Source organism: Pagrus pagrus, assembly GCF_965226575.1.
Source record: "Pagrus pagrus genome assembly, chromosome: 11".
NCBI classification, from domain to species: domain Eukaryota; kingdom Metazoa; phylum Chordata; class Actinopteri; order Spariformes; family Sparidae; genus Pagrus; species Pagrus pagrus.
Genome location: NC_140195.1, coordinates 25455198 through 25481232, shown reverse-complemented (window position 1 = coordinate 25481232; position 26035 = coordinate 25455198). Strand labels below are relative to the sequence as shown.

The 26035-nt window shown below is 40.9% G+C and overlaps 2 protein-coding genes across 3 annotated transcripts in view; both read right to left on the bottom strand.

The window, feature by feature from the left end:
• Window positions 1–720: 720 nt before the first annotated feature.
• On the bottom strand, window positions 721–11927 carry LOC311264772 (potassium voltage-gated channel subfamily KQT member 2-like; the record flags this gene model as incomplete). Its single annotated transcript, XM_084365871.1, has 7 exons — window positions 721–3625; window positions 4651–4744; window positions 6277–6408; window positions 8162–8267; window positions 9098–9115; window positions 10792–10997; window positions 11821–11927. Coding segments are annotated over 7 exons (1524 nt in total), but the record flags the coding sequence as incomplete, so codon positions are not given.
• Window positions 11928–11956: 29 nt separating this feature from the next.
• Window positions 11957–26035, bottom strand: part of kcnq2a (potassium voltage-gated channel, KQT-like subfamily, member 2a) — a gene marked incomplete at its 3' end in the record, with an annotated part of 28368 nt that continues 14289 nt past the window's right edge. Inside the window, exons 2-10 of one of the 2 annotated variants that reach the window (XM_084367545.1) lie at window positions 21338–21428; window positions 21123–21249; window positions 20612–20787; window positions 18848–18973; window positions 18616–18726; window positions 14705–14800; window positions 14502–14596; window positions 13833–13892; window positions 11957–12605 (exon numbers count right to left, since the gene is read on the bottom strand). In XM_084367545.1, coding sequence (XP_084223671.1) covers window positions 12563–12605; window positions 13833–13892; window positions 14502–14596; window positions 14705–14800; window positions 18616–18726; window positions 18848–18973; window positions 20612–20787; window positions 21123–21249; window positions 21338–21428 — 925 coding nt within the window. Of the gene's footprint in view, window positions 12606–13832; window positions 13893–14497; window positions 14597–14704; window positions 14801–18615; window positions 18727–18847; window positions 18974–20611; window positions 20788–21122; window positions 21250–21337; window positions 21429–26035 lie in introns of those variants that run through there. The other variant, XM_084367546.1, reaches the window with a different exon arrangement.

The following is a 26035-nucleotide window of genomic DNA, read 5'->3' as shown; positions in this document are numbered from 1 at the left end:
GGACATGCATTTTAAATGTCTGTCTGGACATTGATTATACATTGATGTGTCTGTATGTTCTGTGCTGTACCATAAATTGCCTCCGAGAGGACATTAAAGTTTTTCTAAGCCAAAGTCATGATTCAGTCTTTGATTATATTTTGTATTACTAAGCTAAATCTGCAAAGTAAGTAAAACTAAAGCATTTAAATAAATGTATTGGAGTAAAAAGTTGAATTGGCCCCTGAATTGTTGTAAAGTAGAATTGTAAAGTAGCAGAAAATGAAGTGAACTTCAAGGTCCACTTTGTAAGAAAGCTGATTTTTGAGTCTAACTCCTAACTCATCAAATACTAATGCTTTGGGATTGTATGTCGGGTCACTCACCATCTCAAAGCATCAGTATTTGACGAGTTGGGAATGAGACTCAACTTCTTTCAAGGTTGGCTTTTAAGTATAGTACCTGAACAAATGTACTTAGTTACTTTCCAGCACTGGTGACTTATTAGAATGTGGTACTCGTTATGAGAAGATGACAACAACATGAGAATGAACAGATGCAGTGTTTACGTGTCTATCTATCTCTCTCTATTGAGGACCTACTCAAGTGAGGCTCTTGATTGCCACCTAGTGATACATGGCCACTATTACACCACAAGGTTGACAGACATCTCACAGTCTTGTTTTAACATGTCTCAGCATAACAGTATTAAGCCAGAGCATAAAAACAGGAGACCATAGGTGTTTTTTTCAGTGATGTACAAAGTTTTATTATTGAAGAAGAAGAAGGTGCAGTTACAGGATGGTGTTGAACTAACAGCTACTGTTTCATGTAAAACCATACAGGTCCTTTCTTTGGGTTGTAGAAAACATGCCGACAGGTTTGTTTCTTCTTTTCTGAAAAATATGGACGGTGTTTCTCATGTGTGAATTGTCTCTTCTGGATGGACTGTTAATATTAAAATATTAAACTTGTTTTGCAATGACTCGGGAAGAATTTTTCATGCCTCAGATTCCACTATGAATCCCATGCTTTTGGCATTATCAGTGACTACATTTGTATCCCGGGACAACTGCTCTCAGGCCACAGAACCTCCTATATAATACTTGAAATGTACTTGAAATGTTTAGAATGAAATTGTTAATCCGTTTACCTACAAAACAATGGATTGTCATGTGAAAAATAAGGCCATGTTAATGTTGATAAAGGATGGTTCTTGATTGCCTTGCTTGCTTTTTATTGCATTTCCTCATTAAGTGCAGGACTGTCAAAGAAGCAGAGTGTCTAAATGACTGACCAATGCATTGCGGGCGGAATACACTCATGTCTGAGTAACAAGTGTCCGACTCAATCCAACTCCGAAACTTCATGTTGTGTGATGAGAATACAAAATGTACGAGCCCATATTGTTTCCATACGTGGCATTAGACGTCTGCCTTTGTATTTCATGTGTACATAATTTGTGGACATACCTGCCTAGAAAAGAAGAGCCATTGAAATTAGCAAGCTGGGGCTGCATACATGATTGGAATTCAAGCAAAGCCCCATAAAAAAATTAGCACATTGTGGCTTGAAACCAGTCATGCATGCACATTTTCATGTTTTATTCATCGCTCTGTTTGTTTGTAGAAGAAAAACACTTGTGGAATTGTTTCTGCTGACTTTTCGCAGCTGTTGTCTGGTTTTGTAGCCTGCTGAACACAGTCCTTAAATCAACCGTTTAACATGCCATGCTGCAGGTTCACTGGTTTATTGACGGGGAAGTATCTGCAAACACTTTGAGGGGAGTTCTGCTATAGTATTCAGTAAACACCAGGCTGAATTAAAGATTCTGAAAAGCAAGCACGTCTTTTTTTTCCCTACTCTGCGAGAATCTAATTGATTATCATAGCTAAGGTTTTGGCATTGTAACACCTCAAGTCATTCAAAGTTATAGAAGTTATCAAGACACTATGCTAACCATGTGATAAACTTTAACAATCTTGCATTACTAACTCCCACAAACTTTTGAATGTTAAAGTGGTCGGTGAGGGAGTGCTGAAATGAAATCATTATTCCTAAAATAAATCAAGGTGATTTTCTTTACATAGAATCAAGTCAAGTCATCAAGTCTGATGAAAAATTAAGTGTTTCTCACACATCTATACTCTCATGTAGCTTCCATCACAAATAAATGCAACGAAAATGTCACCAAGTGAGATAAAATCAGGAAAAAGACTCCCGCACACTGTCCACTTGACTTGCAATTACGTTTATTGACAACAACGTTTCGGTACTTAGACCAGATGAAGGTCTAAGGTCTAAGATTAAGTTTATTGATAGCAACGTTACGGTACTTAGACCTGATGAAAGTCTAAGTACCGAAAAGTTGTTGTCAATAAACTTAATTGCAAGTCAAGTGGACAGTGTGCGGGAGTCTTTTTCCTGATTTTGTCGGCCTTCGGTCTTCTTCAACGCACCTGTCGACCCTAAGGTGTGCAAAAGCTGTACTCTACCAAGTGAGATAAAGAAATGTCCCTAAACAGCTATTTTTCTATTTAATCAAAGTATTGATGATACAATGCAACTGTAATTCAGCATTGCTTGTAGTGTTACATCACAACCAAAAATGGTGAAAAAGGACAACCCCTTTGTTTTTCTATGTTAACCATCGTCAGTAATAAACAGCTAATCATTCACTAAACATAAAATAGTCTGTAATAGCATCAGCAGCAGCAGCAACAGTCAGTCAGTTGGCTACAAGGTCTCATTATGGACTCTGCCAGGCAGAGCAGTCCTTCCGGACCTACTTTAGTCCTGGCCATGGCCTCTCTCCACCTAACACCTCTCCGGTGAAGGACAGAGGAGAGGGAGCGTAGAGGTCAGAGTCTGTGTCTGATTCTCCCTCTGCTATGAAGGGTCTGACCCGGGCACAGAGAGAGGGTCCGGCTGCGGCTTCAGTCCCTGCAGCAGCTCCCCCTCCTCCTGAGCCTGTAAAGAAAGAAGGCCCAAAGAAGTCCTCCTTGGCCTGGGAGATGCTGAAGCCGCTGAAGGAGCGCTCCAGCTCCTCGTGGTCAACAGACGGGATGGACAGAGACGTGTCGCTCTCCACGGCTGTGGCATCCTGCTGACACTTCTGCCTCCTGTGGCGCCTCCGGCCCTGGGAGCTGCTCTCTCTGCCGCTGCCTCCAAGGGCGGAGGAGGAGCGGTCGTGAACCGGAGCAGGTGGGGGCGGAAGGCGGAACAGGCTGGGCGAATGATCACCGCTGCCACCAATTGGCGAAGGGGTGTTGGCCACGCTGCTGTTCCACGCAGGCTGGCTGAGGGGGTGCTGCAGCTGGTGCTGCCAGGAGGTAGAGGGGCGGCTGTGACTGCCAGAGGGAGTACCCACCGATATTGCCACTGACCGACCCAGTAGAGGATCTTTCTTTTCCAAAGACCCATCAGAGCACGGGACATCTGCAGCTGAACATGTCTTCACCACCTTCTCCTCCTTCACCTCCTCTTTATCCTCAATCTCCACCTTGTTCTCCTCTGGGCTGTGGTAAGGCGGCGCTGGATAAGGCTCTTTGGAGTTGAAAAAGGCCTCTGTTTCTGAACGAGGGATGCCCATACGCTGCACGTACACATTGACCAGGAAATCAAGTTTCCTGTCCATACAGAGCACCTGCAGGGAGACAGAGAGACACACAATAAAAAAGTGGTGTCCCAGAATTAATTTTTTTTTTAAAGACAGTAACATTGAAATCCATCCATAATTCTGTGCAATATGATCTGTCCTACTGCTGCAGTCCGAAATGCAGCCCTTTGCTGCATGTCATCCTCTCTCTCTTATCCTGTTTCATGTCATCTCTCTAAGCTGTCCTGATAATAAAGTCATGAAAAGGCCAAAAAGAAACATAAAAAGAAACAAAAACATTGCATATAAATTAATGAAAGCATACGTATTATTGTTGTTTCTTTTGAGTGTGTGCGGGGATATCCTGGTAACCAATGGTAACCCTGTGTTTAATGTTACAACACTATGAACTGTGGGTAATTCCCTTTAGCAAAGTCTGCAGAAATGTGTTATTATGAAAATAAAGGGCTCAAAATGTCCGTGAGAGAGCCCTCGTGCCATAAGGATTTGACAATAGAACAGCCCTAAACCCTCGCGGACTTGCTGGGAATGTGCCTCAAAGTCTGTGTGTGTTGGACATTGGGACTGAACCCAGGAGATCATCCGCCATACTCAAAACCAACACAACAGGAGCACCTCCTGTTGTGTTGGTTTTGAGTTTTGGGTTTTATCATTAGAGAAAGATAAATATAGATCGATATATGCTCTAGCGTGCTATAAACAAAAGTTGAAGTTTGTTCCTACAGATGATTTATCATATTTAAATGATCTTTTCTCAGGCTCTTTTTCATGGCTCGGGAATTTTAAAAATGCATATTTGGTGCTCCCGACTTTTGACCACGGTTATGCACTGGCACTAACAAAACAATACATATTTCAGAGTGATAACCTGAATCACTCAATGCCAATTACCTGTTTGTTTGTATCTCCAACAACATGGCGGTTTGGTCAAAGCCCCCAAATATAACCCGTATATGCGTGTGAAATAATGAATCATCAGAAAAACATGAATGATTGACGTCAGTGTGAACCAACTTGTGTGACTTTTACAGACCTGGAAGAAATTTCCATACCTGCTTTTCCACTTTGACCAGACGTCCCATCATGCTCTGGTCATCCGCAGCCTCACCTTCAGTTTTGGGACCTTTACCCACTATCTGGTCAACTCTAGCATTTGAGAAAAGTAATATCTGAGATTAAAAAACACACTCTGCCACATGGATTTCACCTATTTGTTTAAACTGAAGTTCATGATGCCATAATGGGAACTACTGTTACATGGAAAGTAGGTAGAGAAGGCGTTTATGTTGACGATATGTCAGGCTACAAATACGTTTTGAATGAACGAATGAATGAATGAATGACGGTCTGACACTTTAGCATTTCCTGAGTAAGTATTGATGTAAAGTGGACGGTGTGGATGCATGCATTATGAGATGGGGCAGTCCTTAATGAAACAGTGTGAATAGAGGGGACATTTTGTCTAGGGGCCAAAATGCATCACTTGTCATGCTTTTGTTGTGCTTCATGCTTCATTTCCATTGCATCCTACTGGGGGAGCTCTCCCTCTGTCTCTCCAGTATGAGAGCAAGCATCTAGCACTGTCAAACCCCTGTTGAGTGAGGCCCCATGACATGGCTCATTAACATTCAGTGAGAAGGACGCGGGATATCTCACTTCTTCTGTTTGTTTTTTTTGATATGATATGATGTAAAGTGACATAAGAGCTAAAGCAACTGCATGTTCTGAAAATGTTGCACATAAAACTGTTCATCGAACGTGTTTGTTGATTTTATTTGATATAAGATATTTAACATTGCTTGAGCATCTATTATGTAGCAAAATGAGACAGGTTGAGTGGCTTGTACTCAAAAGGGGTTCTGTCAATCAAAATAATAAGGTAGCATGTAGCTACTTCAGTATTTGGACTATGGTATAAGGAGCATAATGCTGATAAAACGGTCATTCTAAAGGTGCAGTCTATCAACCTAACCTAGGACCTTCAGTGGACTTCTTATGGCGAGGTGTTGATGGGGGAGGGGGCCCCACAATCATATCTATCCTGGCAAGGCACACAGAGACGATATGAGTGCAATGCAAAATGAAGCAACGAGGGAATCACATCAGCTATGGAGAACAAGTTTCAATATATTCCACACACACGAGACATACGGTGAGTCTGACTTGCTTCGTGGATGAAAAGTGCATGTATTTCACTGTTGGAATACATTTATTCTACATGTTAGACCTTCAGGGGATCAAACTGTGAGGTAAAACAATGTGAGTAATTCATCAATGTCATATCTAAAATGAATGTGTGATGCATTCAAAGCTGAAGGAGTGAATCAAGTATTGATTTATATAAAGGTTACAGATATAAAAGTGAGATCTGAATACCACACATGTAGTTGGACAAATGAAACAGGCAAATCAATGACTTGTGTGTCACAACATGTGTGTATTCAGTGACACCACAACCGCTGTATTACTGATACACATCTATAGTATTATTCTGAATTCAAGCTACTGTAATTACTGAGCTAAAACAATGACTCTGAAATGCTTCCATGTATCCATCCTGGTCTTTAGGCTCACAGTTAAAGTGACGGACAAATTATTCACTCTGAGACAACCTGAAAATGAGTGTGAGACAGATATAAACTGTTGCAAAATTAACTGCATAGTGAACGTGCACTTGCCTGGACTGCAGGTTCTTAATGCGAGACAGCATGTCCAGGTGACCTGCAGAGTACTGCTCGATCACATCCATGACATCATAAGGCCTCAAGCTCTCTTTGAACCTCCTCTTTGACACCAGAAACTTCATGATGCTGAGGGATGACACATATTTCATTCAATTGACGTTGACACATGACAAGTTTCACTTTGACTCAATGGAAAAGCACAGGTGTTACTGATAACAATAACGATCATTTATTTTATTATTTACACCTGTGCTTTCCCTAATGCTACATGCCAAAATCTGTTTCATTATAAAGGCCTGTTACAACAATCTGACACAGCAAAGCAGGTTGTTATTTTCATAGTTTGAAAAATAAAAATTAATTTTATAATAAATAATCTACTCAGTTTTTGTACTGAAGCTCTCTACACCTTCCTCAGCAGATGGAGTTGGCTCCTGAGTATATATTTAGTATATATACAGTAACAATATATAGTATATAGTTGTATACTTCGGTCATGTGATAACAGGTGATCATATACAGTATATGCAACTCCATGACAACTGAGCATAGATTGTCGCAGAATAGTCCTAAAACCCAGAAATTGTTTAGCATTTTTGCGTTTTCGGTTGTCTCAAAGTCATCAGGTTTTTTAAATGTGCTTTCATTTGATTACCTGAAATTAGGTCTGTGATTTACACAAGAGATTTTCACAGTTTGATTTATGACATAAAATAAGTCAGTAAATACCCCACACATGAATTAGAACGCACATGTCTGGTTACTAACAAGTGTCTAAATGAGACTACAGAAGTTGTCGTGGACATTAAAAGTCACCACACTGAACACGGAGACTCATCTACTCACCAGTCTTTCTTTGCAGGCAGACTTTAGTTGCAAAACATTTTAACTCTGACTTTACAACTTGTATTAATCAATTTATGTGTGTATACTATAGTGTAGTTAGATGCTTAAAGTAGGTGAAGTTGAAGTCATGTGCTTTTTACCCGTCTTGATTTCATTTCAGCCTCAAAACCATAAAAGTGTCCCCTTCAGTGGCTGCTAAAAACTCCACGGCCAGCTTTTGGTTTGACCATTCTGGGCTACTGAAGCAACATGGTGGACTCCCCGGTGATTATACACTAATGAAAACATAATTATGAATAGTATAGGCCTATTTCATTTCTGCCAACAGATCCCCCTAAATCCTGCACACAAAGTCCTACACACAGGACCTTTAAGATTATTTTGTCAAACAACTATTTTCATGACAAAGAATGAACTTTCCCGCAACCCTGCAAAGGATAAGTAGTTATAGATAATGGATAGATGGATGGAACAATGAACTTTCACACTCAGACTTAAGTACCTTTCTGTCAGTTATAATTACTTTGAACTCAGCGGGTAATTGCTAAGATCTGGGAACACGGCACTATCACTACAACAAAGTCTAATGAGGCAAGAAACAGGCTAGCCATTTTATTTGGAGGTAAAAGTGAAGATGAGTGCCACCAAATTGTCACTTATAATCCATCGTTGCACAGGAAAACTGTGTACAGTCATCCTCCTCTAACAATTTTAATATAATTGTAATAATTTTTCATTTTCATTTCTCTCTTCCAAATAAGTTTGACTGACCTGGACATTTGTTCTAAATCTGTCTGATTGTCTGACTGCTCCATCAGACTTCTTTTTAGCACTGTCATCACCTTTCCAGATCTCAGCAGTCAATTTATAATAAACTGGAAGTACCAGTACTATCAAAGCTTGTAAAGCCTGCACCATAGAGTGAGCACAATGTGAAGGAAAAGACATAAACACACACCTTAATTGGCTAGCATGTACTCCTGGATTAGGAAAACATTACAGAACTACGAGGTATTGTACAAGTGAACCTTACCATATTGCCCTTATTGTAACCTTCAATCCTGGTGGTAAGTCTTGAGTGAGAAACTCACAGTGGCAGCTTTTGTCATCACCAATCTCCTCTCCTGGGAGGCTCGCCTCTACAGAGCAAACACAATCACACTCTTAAAGAATATTTCATCTGCTTCCACAGTGTCCACAGCAGAAGCAAAGCACGGCTGTTGCTTTTAGCTTTGTAGGTGCAAAAATTCAATTACCAAGTTGGTTTCAAGCCAGTTAGCCAGTTTGTGAGCGTAGTGAGCGGGCTTTGTGGAACAACAGAAAACAAAAAAAGACTTGGTGCAGAATTGAAGGATAGTGCTGATGGGATAAAGCTTTAATAGAACCTTTAATGACAAGTACTCTCTTCCCACCACCAATTACACTCTAGATTAGCATTGTAGCTAGCATTTTTAGTTCAGCCAGAAGGCTAATCTATGGATTTGAAGCATATTGCATACAGGCAAAGGTGTGGCCTAATCACTGTTTATCATAAATCAGAGGAGAATCTGGTAGGGAAAGTGAGGTCTCTTCATGCAACGTAAAGCGGGGCTTAGGGGCATTTCGTCTCTGGGTCAAATTTGGATCATATCGGCACCACTTGACTTGAACCCAATATTAACTTACCTACCATATAAACTTGTCTACCACTACTGTAAAAATATGCTATACTCATTTGTATGTAGTTGTTAGAATCCTAATAAAAACGGAAATTATTACATGCATGTTCTCAGCTAGTATCATGCCTCTGTGTTTAGTCACTGTTGGAGGGGAAACTCATGTAGAAAAAAACTGAAATAAAAAGGGTTCATGTCAAGTGAACAAATCTCAGCAGGTTTCAGCATGCAGGTTTCTCAGACCGGTGAAGCTGACTTGTCTTTTGATTATTTCCCCCATAGAAGCCAACCAACAACATATCCCAATGTCTTACTTATTAAACCTTCAATTGCTGCAAAAAGAGAGAGAGGAGAGACATGGGAAGAGATTTGTTATGGATTCTAGCAGGATGACTATGGCAGACAAATCAATTCCAAACATGGGAACTTGTGGAGTCCACTGAATGGTTTCTGGTTCATGTTTGAAAGGGCTGCTCTCTCTTCTCTTACGTCTACACTTAACATTTATCATAAAGCTTTATTCAACATCGATGGTAAAATATACAGTAAATCTAGACATTACAGATTATACTACAATCTAAACTGAAGACATGTCATGATGACTTGTCTAACCTGGAGAACTCTTCAGTCCAAAGTCTTCCTCCTGCATTTCAATCAGCACTTTAACATGCCATGAAGCGGAAGAAGAAAAACAACTAATGAGAATTGGTTCAAATTGCTCAACAAAAAGGCAAAGAAATGGTGAAGGAGAACAAGAATACTAGCTTGAGAGTGACACAGTGGCCTGGATGATATATGGATGCAGTTGGGCTTTCTAGCAATAAGGATGGCTGGACACAACATCCAAACCAACACACCTCTGTCACCCCAGCACGATGTTGAAATGTTGGCTGTAGCGTGTCCAGAAAATCTCTGCCTTCTTCACACGTTTCAATGCAAGCAGGAGAAACTATATAGCATTTGCCTGCATGACGGTTATTGTGCATGAATAGTGGAAGCAGGAGGAAACAGTTCGCCTGGCTCTGTCCAAAGGTCGGGTAAAACGTGAAATCACAGCTTCTCTAACTTGTGTTGTGTCTCTAAAGATCACAATGTTGTTGGTTGACACCACACTTGTCAAGAGTGCAAAGAACATTTTGAGCAGATTTGAATGATTGTTTAATGATTCCAAAGTTTGAATGACTTACTTTGGGTTGGGTTAAACAAGAACAGGACTTTCATTTATCAACTTTCATGATCCTTTCACTTTACATTTACTGGTAGTTAAGTCATTGTTAAATTTCCAACATTTAGGATTATGACATATGATAAATACCAGTAAAACTAATGATATTACCATGAGCCTCCGCTGTACTATGTGTTTAGTGCTATGTTGGCATGTTAACAGGCTTAAAAAAGATTGTAATGAAAATGGTGGACACTACACCTGCCAAAGATTAGCATGTTAGCATTGTCACTGTGAATATGTTAGCATGAGGAAGTGAGCAATTAGCTGAAAGCAACGGTGTGCCTAAGTACAATTCACAGAGCCACTAGCTAATACTCTTAGTGTTTTTACACTTTGGGTGTTGTACAGATTTAAGAAGATGTTACAGGTTAGTTAGTGAACTTAAAAGGTGCTGGTAAGTGTGTTTTGTTACCTTTGGACAGAGCCAGGCAAGCTGTTTACCCCTGCTTCCAGTGCTAAGCTCGCTGTCACTTCATATTTACCATACAGACTTGATACTGGTATTGATCTCCTCATGTTTTCACAAGAAAGTGAAAGTGTTTTTTCCAAAATGCTGAGTTATTCCATTAAACAACTGTGAAGTTCCCATAAAAAGTGATTTTCTCTACATAGTTTGGTGTTTTATGATGATTTAAATGCTGTTTCAGAGACTTTCTATCCTAACATTAATATACTGTAATTAATCAAAAGCAGTGGTACTGTCCTTCAGGAGTCCATGTGTGTCCACCCTGGTCTGTACTCTAACACTCATGATTAATCTGGTCAGATGAGTTCCCTCACCCTCTGAGTTTTGGCGCGAGGTGCTGCCTCGGACTCTGAAGGCGTGCTTTGGCCCTCGGTTCTTCTCATTGAAGCTCCAGCTCTTGGTGACCTTGCTGGGACTGGCCTCAGCTCCGTCCTCTGGCCCTGGAGACTGGGTCTTCCCCTTGGCCGCTGGAGCCTTGGAAGGACTGGGGAACACCTTGTCCTTCAGACTGGCCTTCCGACTAGAGAGCAGGTAATAAGAAGGGAACTGTAACCAATTTAACACTTTTTTAGAGTAAATAACTATTTGTAAATAAATGTCTTTGTCCTACTGCTTTGTTGTTTAAAGTGTATTCTTGGTAAATTGGTCGAATTCTGCACTGACATGATAATAAATCTTACCTCAGCAGAAACTCAAAATGGGCAATGTCCTACAGCAGAAGGAGCCATGTCCACATACGAACATAGTGGAGCATTCAGTGGGTCAGGCAAGCAGCACGAAGCTACAAGCAAGCATGCATGGGAAGCAAAGTGACGCTGCACGTCTCAAAAGGAAGAGCTGTGGTCTCACTCTATGCAAAAGAAGTGAACACAAATCATGCAAAATAATTCACCATCATACTATATGCTTCGTCATGGGAATTGGTCAAAGGAAACGAATTGTTAGGTACTCAGCAATATGCACCTTGCCTGCTGAACTGAAGTTTGTAAGGGCTGAATAGGCAAAAAAAAAAAAAAAAAGGGCAGCAAGCAAATCAATTGCATAACGACATTATTAAACAGAAACCATAAATCAACTATGACAGGGCGTTAAACACGGATGTATATCTGCAGCTTTTCTTCGAAAAAAGTAAAAGATGTGAGCAGATTAGCTCTTGAGTTTATAATAAGCATAAAGCTTTTCATGAAAACATCATCGACAGCTGCATTACACTGTAAAAAGTAGACTAGACAGAATTTAGTGTTACTCCTCTTGTGCTAAAAGAGGGTGAGGTACAGAGATAGGAGTGTAAGGACAGACACAGACTTGCAGTGCAGTTGTTAGTATCTGTTCAGCAACTATACCTAATAGCTCTCGGACAGCACCCGCAAAGTCTGTCTTTGTGTGCATTTTCATTACTGGAGTGGTGGGCAGTAGAGGAGACACAAAAAAGATAAAATAGCTGTGGGTACAGTCAAAAAACAGCAGTGTGTGCCAAACTGTGATGCCAGTAACACTTTATTGTAACTATAGTTTGTTTCATTTGCAACACCTAAAAAAAAAACATTTACAACAATTATCATTAATAGTTCAGTGTCTTTGCCTTGAGGGATTTTCCCTTATATGAAAGATAATAAAGGCTGCCAGCATCTTTGTGATGATGTTTTAGGGCTGATTTTTTAAATCATAGTCCAACAATGTGCAAATGGTCAAAAGTCATGATAAAGTGTTACTACATTGTCAATAATTACACTTGTTTCTATTGTCAAAAACAGTGTGATAGAAGTCAAGCAAGGCTCTTAAAGTGTTCGAAATCACTTTTTCCCGAGGTGATGCTTGAGTATCAAAGAACAGCTTGTTGGTGACTATCTAATAAAGCTGCCGGTTGGGAGCGAGGCCAAAGTGAGCTGATCTTTGAGCACCATGTGAGCAAATGCAGCAAGACCATTCTTGAAGGAGCCGCAAAGATGTCTGATATGCACGAACGCACGCACACACATTCAGACATACTGCACACATACTCCCCCAAGAAGAGTGCCTCAGCAGCAGCTAAGAGCAGTACTGAAGATAAGCCAAAGGGAGGTGAAGAGAGACCAAAAAAAACAATCAGATCAAAGACCTGGGAGACGTTTCTGTTTGAGACTCCTTCCTGTGAGGAGAGAAGACACCAAATGTTACGTACTGCGAGTCATCGACATCGCTACATGCTGAATTAGATTAGCTTTGAGAATCACTTGTAAAGCAACAGGGAAAAAATAAGTAAAAGCTGGTTGCTTCAAATCAAAATCGTACATAAGACAAGACAAAAAAAATGTATTCTGCACCTAAATCACTACTATGTAAGAAAATAATCCTCTGTTATTCCCACTCCGCAATGCAAATGCCTGTTGTTGTCCTATGTATCTTGGGTGGGCGGGTATGATCTTCTGCACTATGTTGGTGAAAATGTATCATTTTTTATGAAGGAAATGTTCTCTGGGTTTCTCTCTGATGTCCTGCCACTGTTCTGCTCATCTCTCCTTGATTTACAGACTCTACTGATGAACAGATAGCTTTACTTGTTGCTAATGTAACCACCATAGCTGCCGTTAGCTCGTACGCCGTGCAGCTGACTGACTCTGCCAGACAAGATTGGGAACTCAGAGGAGGATTGTTGGGATTTACAGAACTAGCAAAGGAGCTTTGGAACCACCAGAGTGGGCACCGAAGCTGAACTCACCGCCTCTACTGACATCATTACATAGTCAAAAAGACCAATTAACATTAAAGATAAGCTAGCTAAGAAAGCTAAGAAGGAAGCGTTGTCGTTGTCGACGGCTTCGCTAAATAAAAGGCTGCAAGACACCGAGGTGTCCCTCTTGCTGTTGAATAGTAAGTGATATTAGCTGGCTTGCTATGCGTGTGTTGTTGCACTTGCTTGGTGTTAGCAAAGTTGTTGATTTGTTCGTTTTTACCATAAGTAATGTTATCATAACAACCACACATGTACTGCTGTCGATATTCACAGCAGTGATGTACAAAGGAATTGCAATCTGAAACTATAGGCAGGCACCAAATTGCAAAAAATTGCCGTTTGGAAAACCCATACAAGTAAAGATGCTATAAAGCTCTGTAGAGCTGAGAGGACCTGCAGAGTCAGGTGATAATTCTCTGTGGGTCTGTCAATATGAGTGACACCTTTCACATTACACAGTTATGTCAGCTTTGTTGATATAATAATTTTTATAGGTGTAGCTTTAACGTGGATGGCAAAGTCTTTTTTCCGCTTTTCAAATCTGACATCCTCGGCATCATGAGATCATCCTAATCATCATCATCATCATCATCATCATCATCATCATCATCAGTTTCATCACGCTTACTGTCATGTTCTTACCTGAATGACTTGCCCTTTAGATTCCTCAGCAGGTCCAGCTGATTCAGCGGTGGAATAAGTCTGGGGAAAGGACAAAGAGCATTCTGTCGAGACAGTTTCGCCAACTCTGTGTTGAAAGGCTAAAACAAATCAAAGCTAATTCCATTTAATTTGGCAGTTATCTATTCTGCTGGTCATCACCCTTTCACCTCAAATTACTACTGGGAAGAAAACAAACATTTCCAAATCAAACAGACAGGCAGCGATTTTCTACTTCTAGCATGAAAAGGCAAAAATCTGTCAAGTCAAGCGTGGCAGCTTATTTGCTGATTCATACAGCCGGACAGATATATAGGTGGTTAATTTTACAAAGTAGCCACTGGCAGTGTTTGTCTTTTGAACAGCATTTCAAAGAGGCCCAGATGTAACTGCCAACAGCAGCATCATCCACTGTAAAATTACACTGATTAAAGCAGAAAGTGAAACGTCACACCGGTGTGCGACTCTCCACAACAAGACTGTAGTATCTGATTCAACAACGGGGGTTTGGAATACAATAAGATGAGGCTCAGTTTCCCTCCTAGCTTCCCAGTTCTAAGAGAGATGGCAGAATGTGATATGGCAAAACAGTTGTATTTCTTGAAAATGCTGAATAATGTACAGCATCAATCAGAAAGTTTTATCACTTACCTGTACATTGGAACAGCTACCGTCTGCTCGTAAAAATCCCAAGTGCACACCAGATCAGTACGGGAGAGGTTGGTCGCATAAAACCTCCAGGCGCCCTAGATAGAGGAATAAAAAAGACTTTTTAGCTTTTTGTCAGGGGCATAAAACAGAGATTATCTCAGTTCGATAAATCTTACATGGTGCAGTTTTTATTAGACGTATACCTGGATGAGGCCTGCTGCAGGGTTGCGTCTCTTCTCAAAGTGCTTCTGCCTGTGCTGCTCTTGGACTTTTAGGGCAAAGCCAGAACCCAGGATGCCCTGAACAGATTGACAGTGATGCAGAGAACCCATACAGTGATCAGTGACCTTTATTGACCTCTGCAGGCCAGCAGTTGGAATTGCAACAACAGCAAGTTGTCTCCTTCAACACCTTGTAGGACCCTTCCACAGCAGAGAGAGAGCAAATCCAACTAAATAAATCTGTAATATAACAGGTTTTCACTTGTCTGCAAAGCCCTGAGGAAATAGAAATGTGACTCAGAAGTCAATATGGCAAAAGCAGGGAGTGTTTCCTGTTAACTGAGTGCTGATAAAACTGCTTACTCAAAGCTTACTGCAAAGTCTGACATCTCAGTTGAAATGGCAAACATTTAACAGCAGCCAACAAATACATTAGTGACTGGAATAACAACATTATAAGAGAGCTTTCTGAATGTAAAGGGAGGAAACAGCAGAGTTTGTGTGGTTTCAGAGGACGCTTCAGAGGAAGTAGTTTGCTACAGATAACAAAGGTAACACATCAGTGTGCTGTCTCTTCTCAGAGACTACAGGAGGGATACAAGGACTGAATTCTTATGGAGTGACTTAGATACTATACATAATATCTTATTGAGTACTTTTCCAGGATACAGTGTGCAGTTTTTCACAGCAGACATTTCATAGCATTAAAACTGTAATTAACAATGGCTGCATTCTATTTAGATGTCCAAGGTCCATTAAATGGAACTGAGCCATGATCGTTATTGGTTGTACCTGTGCATTTCTTGCTATGAGAACTCAAAATGTCTGCCATCAAAAAGCGTTTTACTGCTGAACTTCTTTAAATAATATTTTTAACAAATAATAGCCTACCTTAAAGCTATGGTCTACGATTTGAAAGATTTGTTATTATTATTAACATCATTTAGATGGTGGTTATGACCCAATAGTACCACCCACACAATGTGGAGAGTAAAAGGAACCAAAAAAATCCATTCTCTCTAGTGTCTGTAAAACTGAAAAGAAATTGACCAATAGGAACCATCCGGCCCGGATGGCTCCTATTGGATCAACTTTCCGATCCAATCCTCGCTCACTCTCCTGCTCACGTCTGGTCCCGACCCACTTCCGCATTTGAAACTACAAGCGGACAAGAGGTTTGTTTTGCCCTGAGCAGTTCAGCTGCCTCTGCTCGCCCCACCGACAAAGAGTCAAAGAAAGAAAGTCTGTCACTGAAAACACACAAAGCGGAGATGTGAAACAAAGAGGGCTCAAACCGGAATAAACATTGGGTCATCGTTTGAACGGTGGCGAAAGGTCCGTGAAGATATGGACCCGGTGCTGATACAGCGGCGTTTCTGTTGAGCAGGTAACCTTCCTCTCTGTTGTGGATGTTGTGACACAGATAACTTTCATGCCGATGCTGGATTATGACTGTGAAAGCTGCCGTTAGTTTGTTTCTGTGTTATTAGACGGTGTCTGTCTCTGCAGTGTTGTCAACACTTGTTTACTTGCTCGACGGAGACGTTAGCCTCTATGCTAGCATTGTAAGCTAACAACAAGCTAACATTGCTAACATGTTTACACCAAATCAGCTCGTGGCAGCTAAATGAAGCAGCAAGTAAGATGAATGAAGGGATGGATGAAATCCCAACGTGAAGCGGAGGGGTTTCGGATTTATTTCCGGATTTTTATCTTATTTGTCCGGATTTATTTCTCCATAACAACCTCTCGCCCGGTCACTGCTCAGCTGTTTTGCTAACCCTCCTCCCGGTCTTGTCCGTTTGTTTTCAACGAAGCCTTTGCTAAATCAATATGATGGATTATCATATAGGCGTTACGATGTGTGTATTTGTGTGTCTTATCTGTCATAAACAAGAGATTACGGTTTACGGACAGGTTTGTGTCGTGGTCTGTGTGAGTGTGTGTCCTAGCTGCTGTCTGGTGCTACTCAGACAGCACCAGGGACACACACAGTTGCTCTGAGACTCACACAGGTTTGTTTCTCAGTCACAATGTGGAAGCGATCGTTGTGATGAAAGCTGACGGCAGCATCTGTTAGTCTCTTGGCCCTCAATAACTCATAGAAGTGGCTAACTTAGCTGTTGTAACTTATTACGTAGCTGTAAGGTAACGTAGCTGTAGCATGCTAATGACGTTACGCTAGCTTGGTTGTGGAGCTTAGCTGTGGACATTGTAATGACTTACAAGATTTAGGTTAGTTTCAACGTGCATTGTAATAACTTTATCTGTGAATCCGACATCGTTACTCCGCATTCAAAGCTGGGCTGTATTTGGTTTCTGCCGGCTTGTTGCTCTTGGTGCTTGTTGCGGGACGTATAAAGTTCGTTGAAGAGAGAAAAAAAAAAAGCTTGTAGCCGGAGGGGGTGTGTCGCGGGACTCCGAGGGGAGAGCGATACAAGCTCGGAGGGGAGGGGTTAAGGAGCACAGAGGGGAGGGGTGTGTGTGTGGGGGGGATGCTTTTTTCAAACCTTTCTCAGATCGTAGACCAGAGCTTTAAGTCTTAAACTTTAAACAACTTCAACTTATAATTTTTTTATGCCGCTATGGTTACACAGTAGCTACTAGCCTACCTTACAAAGTTGTATTGCGCTAGCTAACTGTTGCCATGTACAGTGCGAGCAACATAAGCATTCTGAGTCATGTTTCTGGTGACCTGTTATATGTCAATCCAATATTTACTCTCCATTTAAGTCTGTATATGGTCTCTCCGAACTCCTCAGGAAAATATCTAGCTCTTTAGCTGCTAAATGCTGAGCTAATGTCTCCAGCTAGTTGCTAACTTTATGTGCTAACTGCTGTCTGGTGCTGGGCAAGTAGCGTACAGTCTTTTTTATCTGAGCTTTTTTGTTTAAGACAGCTGCCTGCTCGAAGGGAGGGTGATGAGACTGATGAGACAGAACCACAACATAAAGCTGCCTGCCATAACACAAAAAAGATGAGCTGAAAAATGCTAAAACACTCCATAGCACTAACCAGAACTCCATACATTTATTACATGCAACAACTTGCTTTATACATCCAGCTGACATGGAGCCACAACACTTGGAGTCATGTTTCTGGTGACCTGTTGAATGTCCGTCCAATATATTAACTCTTCATAAAGTCTGTATTTGGTTTTGATGAACTCCTGAAGGAAATATCTGCTTGTCCTAATATTCACTTTCTGGTGGGTTTTTAATGCGTTTATAGTTCTGATTGTTTGGGAGTAAACAAAAGGAAAGCTAAGAAGTTACCATGAGAGGTGATAAACAGAACAAAGAGTGACATTTGTAGAATTTAAAACTTCATCAAAAGAAAATCGAGGGAAGAACACGTCATAGAACTGCACATACTGTTTTGGTTACATGCTGCCATTCCGACATTGTACCATTCAGACATGTCACCATTCCGACATACCACTATTCCGACATGCGAACGTCCCACCATTCCGACAAAGTTTTGTCCCGGCATTCCGACAAGGCTAACCCTAACCAGCAACCCGTAACCCTAATCCTAACCCTAACCCTTTAAAAAGATTTGTCGGAATGGCAACACTTTTAAAAAAGAAATAAATACCACCATTCCGACCTTAGGAGTCAAATAATGTCGGAATGATGGGATGTTTCATTAAAGGTTTAAGTGTTGCCATTCCGACAATTAGGGCCTAATGTCACAATGGCGGTATGTCGGAATGGCGGTTTCCTCCTCACTGTTTCTTAGGCAGTTGCAGAGCAGTAAGACAATGAGCATTTAACACCATGATGGATAGAGACTCAATGAACACAAATGAGCTTTTACAAACCAGCACTTTAAGCTCATACTTTTGCTAATGACACTGGGTTTAAAGTAGTCCGGAGAGGCCTCATACTCACTGCAGGGAGTGCAAAGAAGGCCACCCCAATCATGCTGAATGTGGCTGCCAGTAAACGTCCATTCCAGGTCTTGGGAACCTTATCACCATAACCGATGGTGGTGAGAGTGATCTGGTGAAAAGATAAAACAAAGTCACTACATAACGTAAGAGGTGTGGTCAAGGTTGTAGATCTTTTGGGAAATGGATGCAGAACCTTTGTGTTTCCTTTTTTTAAGTCAGTTTTGTCTTACCAGTCCCCACCAAAGAGCATCAGCATAAGTATCAAACTCCTCATTTGTCTCTTTTTCCACAGAGTAGACCAGGAATGATGCCAGGATCAGGCACAGAAAGCCTATGTACCACGCAGTGATGAGCTCCTACAGAGAAAACCAATTCAATAAGCATCAGGGACTCTAAAGTAATAAAGTGTCACCTAGTATGTCTTACAAAGCGCTGATGTAACCCATGTAATTTGGTAAAAATGGCCCCTCTGTAATAATATTGGACAAGATTATGTGAGTTGCTTGCCCTCTGTGGCAAACCAAGTATTTCATAAACATTTTTATTTCCCTCAGCTCCACACATGCCACATACCGCCCTCTCTCCTGCTCACCACATTACACACACAAACACACACACAGTTGCACATTTTCAACAGCTTATTAGTGCAAGCAAATAATTCTATTTCAGAGCTCGTTCAGAGAGATATGTTGTCTCACCATGACAGAATTACTTGGATCAGACATGAGTGGAATATAAAAGGGGGAAGCACTTTTAGCTTGAACTCTATAGGTTCAAAACCCAAGATGTTGTCTACGTCTTCATTTTTACTTTAGGTCTCAGATACAAGTGACACTATATCTAGTAGCACAAGGGTGATAGTATAATTCCAATAGCAGTCTGTTATCTTAGCAGTGGTGGTGACATGATGTATTGCCAGTTTAATAAAGAAGTCTTGAAGAAGCCTAAAGGCAGCAGTGAAAAAGCATTACTGATAAGATGCCACCCAAAGAAATAATTTCTATTTATGGCCAGCACATGTCCCTGTCACTCTCTCTTCACTTTTCAAAATCCTTTTTAAGGGAAACCCCGCAAATTTTACACAACAACCTGCATACACAATATGTATGTTGCCTGAGAGGCAAAACTCAGGGCATAAACAGTAAATGAAGCAATTGTACACATCAATTTGTGTTTACAGGTCTGCGGGGGTACTGCTGCATAAGTGAAAAGGTAGTGTAAAGCCTTTTGTGGCTCCAGAGGCAGCTGCCTGTAATCTGATAAACTGCCTCCAGTAATAACTCACTGGCCAAGTTGCATTGTGGGTAATGTAGGCACCAGGTTTTGAGAAGGAAGAGGAGTGTAGAATAAAAAGTTGATATTTCTGGTTCTGCTGTATCGATTTGGATCATTTGTTTATTGCAATGCTAAACCATACATTACCCACAATGCAACATAGCCACTGAGTGACATCACTAGAGGCAGTTTATCAGATTACATGCAGCTTCCTCTGGAGCCACAAAAGGCTTTATGCCATTTTTTCAACATATGCAAAGGTACTCACCAAGACCTGTAAACACACTGAGTTACTCTTTAAGCCCTGGGTTTTGCCTCTCAGGCAACATACCTATTATTTATGAAGATTGTTGAACCTGTATTCAAGACTACAGACATTACTCTGGGCTGAAAAAACTACCTTCACCTCCTCTGCATTCTTTCTGGGTAAAACTAATTCATTTTTAAGTTATTTATTCATCGAAAATTGTGCTGGAAGTGGAAAATAATTAAAGAAGTAAAGGGCAGTACTTTTGTATACGTTTCACGTTAAAAACACACCACTGCCTGTGATAGTTTTAGTGAAGTTAATTTCACTGCAGTGCAAATCAGATTTGGTTTTAATCACCATATATGGCTGGCTGATAATATCTACCCTTGAATCCAAAAAATTTAAAGTGGTGTTTGAGTAAAAGTGCTGTCAACTCGAGGTTAAGCTTTGTAGTGAACAAAGTGATCACCTTGCTATGGGCATAAACTACAGATCCGAGCAGCTTCCAGGTGCCTCCACGGCGGTCCATACGCAGCATGCGCAGGATCTGCAAGAATCTCAGACTCCTGATGGCCGAGGTGGCAAAAACATTGCCCTGAGATCCAGCTGCCAGTACAGACACTGAGGCAATCAGCACCATGATGTCTGAAAGGAGAGTGAAACACAATCATATGATTCTAGACTGGCTGGGATGAAGTGGAAGCCAGAGATAGTATATAAAATCAGACTGATCACTTTAACGTGTACAACGAGGATAATTTTTTTGAACAGTTGATCCGATTACTTGAGGGCAAATTTTTCCACTGAGGTTGCTGTGGTTACAAATCTGGTTTCACCTTGTCTTGAGCATAACTTCAAGAGAAGGGATATGCTGAAAATCACATGAAAGCAAAACAAAGGTGACCATCATATCCTCGCTCAAACCCTTAAGCACTGGAGAATGGAAGAAATGAAAAACCCTGACCCTTATGTTTTCTCACCTATGACACAGAAAGGCTTTCTGGCAAATTTTAGCCTCCCTCTCCATCCTCTGTATCGACAGCAGCAGCCGGCAGCCCATATCCTCACGATGTACTCCACTCCAAACACCACGATGGTCACAATTTCCTGTGGGAGCAACCGAGATGGTGAAGTTAACCCGGTTACATGGATGTACATGGAGTAAAAGGTTTACAGCAGATAAAATGGGACCTACCAGGATGTACAAGGCACTCTCTGAGCTATTTTTGAACTCTTTGATGGTGGCAAAGACTGAAAGAATGAGACAGGAGAAGACCAAGAGGAAGCTGGAAGAGACAGAAAAACATACAAAAACTGTTATTGATTTTTCTTTTTAAAGTATGTCAAATTTGTCAAATGCAGTTTCAGACACAGGTAGGAATTCATTATATTCAGTGGTGAAACAGCTGGCTTGATTCATAATATAATAATATAGAATATAGCAACTATGATGTCACAAAAATCCCAACTTTTGTGCATTCAGTGTTAAGTAGGTTTGTTATGCCCAGACGTCAGTGTGAGTTACATTAGATTAGACGGACATAGTATGGGGAAGACATTGCCAGAATGTCAACCAAATGCCAACGTCTCACCAATGTCTTCCTAATTAGCAAACGCTCACGTCTTTCCAACATAACCTCTATTCGTCGGGCCAACGTCTGCAAGATAGATGTGTCCCCATTAAGAGAACCATTAAAACTAAAAACAGATTGATACTGTAATATCTATTTGAAAAGTAACCTTGCAAGGCAGCTGGATTCGCAAGATTGCATGATCGTGTGATATCACAAATCCATTTTGCCAGGCTTCAGGCTATGTGCTTGTGGCCCAGCACAGGTGTTGAAGCAATCAGCTACCTTTGAGGAACCACTGACAGCTACAGCTGTGTAGGTGTGATGACCAGCAAGAGAAACAACAATGGCGTCTCCTCAAGGAGGTTAGCTTGGAAGCTGCTAAAGCATTAGTTGAATCAGAACTGGAGAGTATATTGCATTGAAAGAAGATTAGATAATGGCACTAAAGGCTTTTCTTGATGGAAAAGATGTTTTCTTTCTTCTCTCAACTGACTCCAGCAAGTGCTTGTCCAGATGGTTCTGTGTAACAAACCATCTGGCGCAATCGGGTAATAGGAAAAGGTTCTGATATATAAAAAACTACAGCCTATCTTAAGAAGAAGAAGAAGGAAGGATGAGACACGCTTTATTAATCCCCATGGGGAAATTCAGCGTTTTCACCCGGTTGTTATCTTTTAAACACAGGCCTGTAATACACACACACACGCAAACAGTACCCATACACATACATTAAAGGGATAGTTTGGGTCTTTTGATGTGGGGTTGTATGTACTTATCCCTAGTCAGTGTATCACCTGCAGTAGATGACCGTCAGCTCACCTCCTGTGTGGAGAAGCAGCATGTAGCAACGACAGGGAAGCAGAGCATTGCACTGCTAAACTGTACCAACAGCATGTATTTTAGCCACCTAAAAGAAGGAGCACCTGAAAAATAGATATCCCTTTGTGTACACTATATTTTTTACAATTTTGGAGCTTTACATTGTTGTTGTGCGTCGACTGCCGTGTAATACAGTGCAGGCGCAGCATTGCTTGTGTGTAGAAATATGGACATTGTACGGTTGAGGGAATGTAGTCCCAAAGGAAAAATCTGTCTGACGGCAATGTAAAGTGCCAAAGTGCATAGTTTAGAGATTCACCTATGAAACATGTGCTTCCACCCTAATACAATGGCAGAGGAATGGCCAGTGAGACTTTGTTGCTAGGCAAAGTACAGAAAAATAACATTGGATAATTTAACAGCAACGTGTCTTTCAGTAACAATGTCCCACTTCATGTGAATAAACCACAAACCTCTGTGTGTTATCACTAAAACAACCGCTTTCACTAAAAAGAAATCCAAATTAAAAGCGTGACTATCTGTATGGCTAGATAATGTGAGGGGTGAACCAACCCTTTCCACATTAGATTTAATGTTCAGCTGTGTGAAAGCTGCGATATTATAATGTACCATCTGCTAATCAATTCCTGAAGCTTAAGTGGGTACAGTTGGGGACTGAATGAATCATTAGAGCTGCAGATCCTGGGTGGCGCCTTTATTAGTGGAAACAAGCCAAACTGCAGCAGCAGTAGCTCAGTTAGAATGAGTAAATAAGTGACTTGGTGAGTATATACGGAAGAAAGCTTTAAAGAAGAACTGAAGGCAGGGGAGCAGATCAAATTAGGTAAAATAAATGATCATCATTCATATAAGAAACCTCAAGTGACCCGATGCAAACATGTTTGCACACCAGTGTACCGAAGATCCAATAATGTGCAAGTGTAGAACATGGAGTCATGTCAGCTGTCACAAACCTGCCTCTGTGTGCCAGGTCTCATTAGACAGTGAGTGTATTTACAGGCTGTGCCAATCAGTGGCTCCTCATTGGAAGGACAGAAACTTATAAACTTCCTCCTGACAGTCTCCCTTGAACTGCCTAGAGGTGATTTAACTAGTCTTTGTTAAGACTGGGGCAATACCATTGACCAAACATATGCACAGACAGCCAATAATTCTTCGAGAGAAAGTAGATATTAGAGGGTTTTAAGTAGACTAATGTGATCTGAAGACATTAAAGTGGTTTGGAAGAGAATCAATTCTGCAGCCACACCTCCAGAAGTCTGACTGAGACCATCAGGCGAGCGGATGGAAGATAACATGTGATATGAAGAGGAAGAGGCACGGCAGGGCCAGACTTCAGGGACTTTCTTTAGAAAAGATCTTCTGGAGGGAATCCAAAGCAGGGCTAATGGAAAGTGCCTGGTGAAACCCAATACTGGGACAATGCAGGGTTTTCAAAGACGCAGCTGACATTAATCATAGTACAGATGCAGTGGAGTATCTGCTCTGCGCAAGATCAGGTGTTTCGATTTAAAGATCACACTACATGAAAGTGATGTCATTTACCAATATACAATATGAGATACAGTTATCATTTCTGGCAATGAAACAAGTTTATGCATATGTTGAATTAGGTTACAGGTCCTAGGACGACATCAGGTGATTATATGTTTACTCTTCTATAAAATCAGTTGGTTTAAAAAGATGCAGAAATTATAGGATGTTTGTTATAGCTAATATGTTAGTAATATCTATTTACAACTCCAGCAGACACAGAGCAACTTGAGCATTTATCTGGTGAATGATAAAAGTGATGAAAGTCCAATCTTTCCTCTCCTTTTTGCTCTCTTTTGAGCTAGTTGCTAACTTTGTCTGTTTGTGTTTGATGCTGGACAGATAGCGTAAAGCTGCCCACTATGGCTCAAAACACGATGCAACATCATTGTTCTGATGGCCCATTATTCCAAAACCCCAATAGTCTGGAAAATGTCCCATTGGACCAAGTGCCCAAGTTGTCCTGAAAAAGAAAAAGGCCAATTTCTCTAAAAATCAGCAAGGATTTTGCCCTTACTAGGCCTTTTTGTAGCCTTTCAACAAACAACATACCCTAAACCTTACCCTAACCCCACTTTAATGCAATTTTTACATCAAAATTGGCATGTACTGTATATGCAGGTTATAGTGTGTTTTTGTTTTTGTTTTATGTGGGTAAACACACTAAAAATAGCCGACTGACTTCTTTCCCCTCGAGTCTGTTTTTCTTTTTTGTACTTGTGTTCCACATTCGTCATCATGAACACACCAGAAAAACAGCGAACAATAGAAAGCACTACAGCTACAAAACACACTTGTTTTAAATCGTCTTAATCAATGTCCACCCAGGTGTTGTGTTTTCATCACAGCCAATCGGAGCTGGATCCGATAAACAACCGAGACTACTGCAGAGTCATTTGACGGGGGAGTGAATGACAGTTGTGCCCTTTCTCAGTAAAGACAGAAGCCAGGTGTTACTGGGTGTTAGTGGGTTTTTCGTCCAGTGTAAAAGGGGCATAAGATAACTCAAGGAAGAGTGTGTATTTTTGTAACAATGAGCCTTCAGAGGGGTTGACTTTGGTTTTGGGGACAACAGGCTTTCGGAAAAATTGTATTTTGGTCCAATGGGATATTTTCGGACTATTGGGGTTTTGAATTAATGGGCCACCGGAACAAACACAGCTGATGAGAGCAGAGTCTGCAGGCCAGCAAACCAGAACAGTGATCTAAAATAGGTGAACACTCAGTAGAGCTGATGGAAACTGCAGAGTTTTGTGATAACTCTGCTTTAAAAAAATCAATTATTGCTCAGAAAAACTTTGTGTACACAACTGCAGGTAAGTAGAATAGGTAAAAGTTGAACCAGGAAGCAAATATGGCTTGGTGCAGCTTTAAAAAATGTAGAGGGGGCAGTCATGGCAAAATTTCACCTAGGCCTTGAAGGTACTGACGGCAGTTCTGACACCCAGACTGAAATTCATCAACATTAATTCTCTGCACCACTTTTCAGCATTGATAACAATCTACCCTGGAGTGAGTTGTGTACACTGTCAGCATATTAAGACTATGGAGCCCACAATGTTTTCATCAAATCATTACCAATCTAAACATCAGTTTTAGCAAAGGCCTAAAGGTAAGGCTGGCACTTTACTTAAAACAACCTTTTCAGTAGATGAAAATCTATATTGATTTAGTCATAGCTTAGATTAAGTGGCCTTGATGAGTCTGGTTGATTTTCTTCACTCTGAAAGTGATCTGCTCTGCAGTTCAGAAGCAAAAGCTAAACAGTGAAGGTACAAACTCAACATAATGAATGTCTTTCCTGTCTTATTCCTGAAATAGATTGTCTTAGTCATTGTCTGCCTCTGAATCTTCCCTTTGAGGAGGCTTTTACCACAATTTCCTCTCTCTTTAGGGTGAAACATATATTGTATCTTATCATGACATGCAAGCTAAACAAAGCTTTT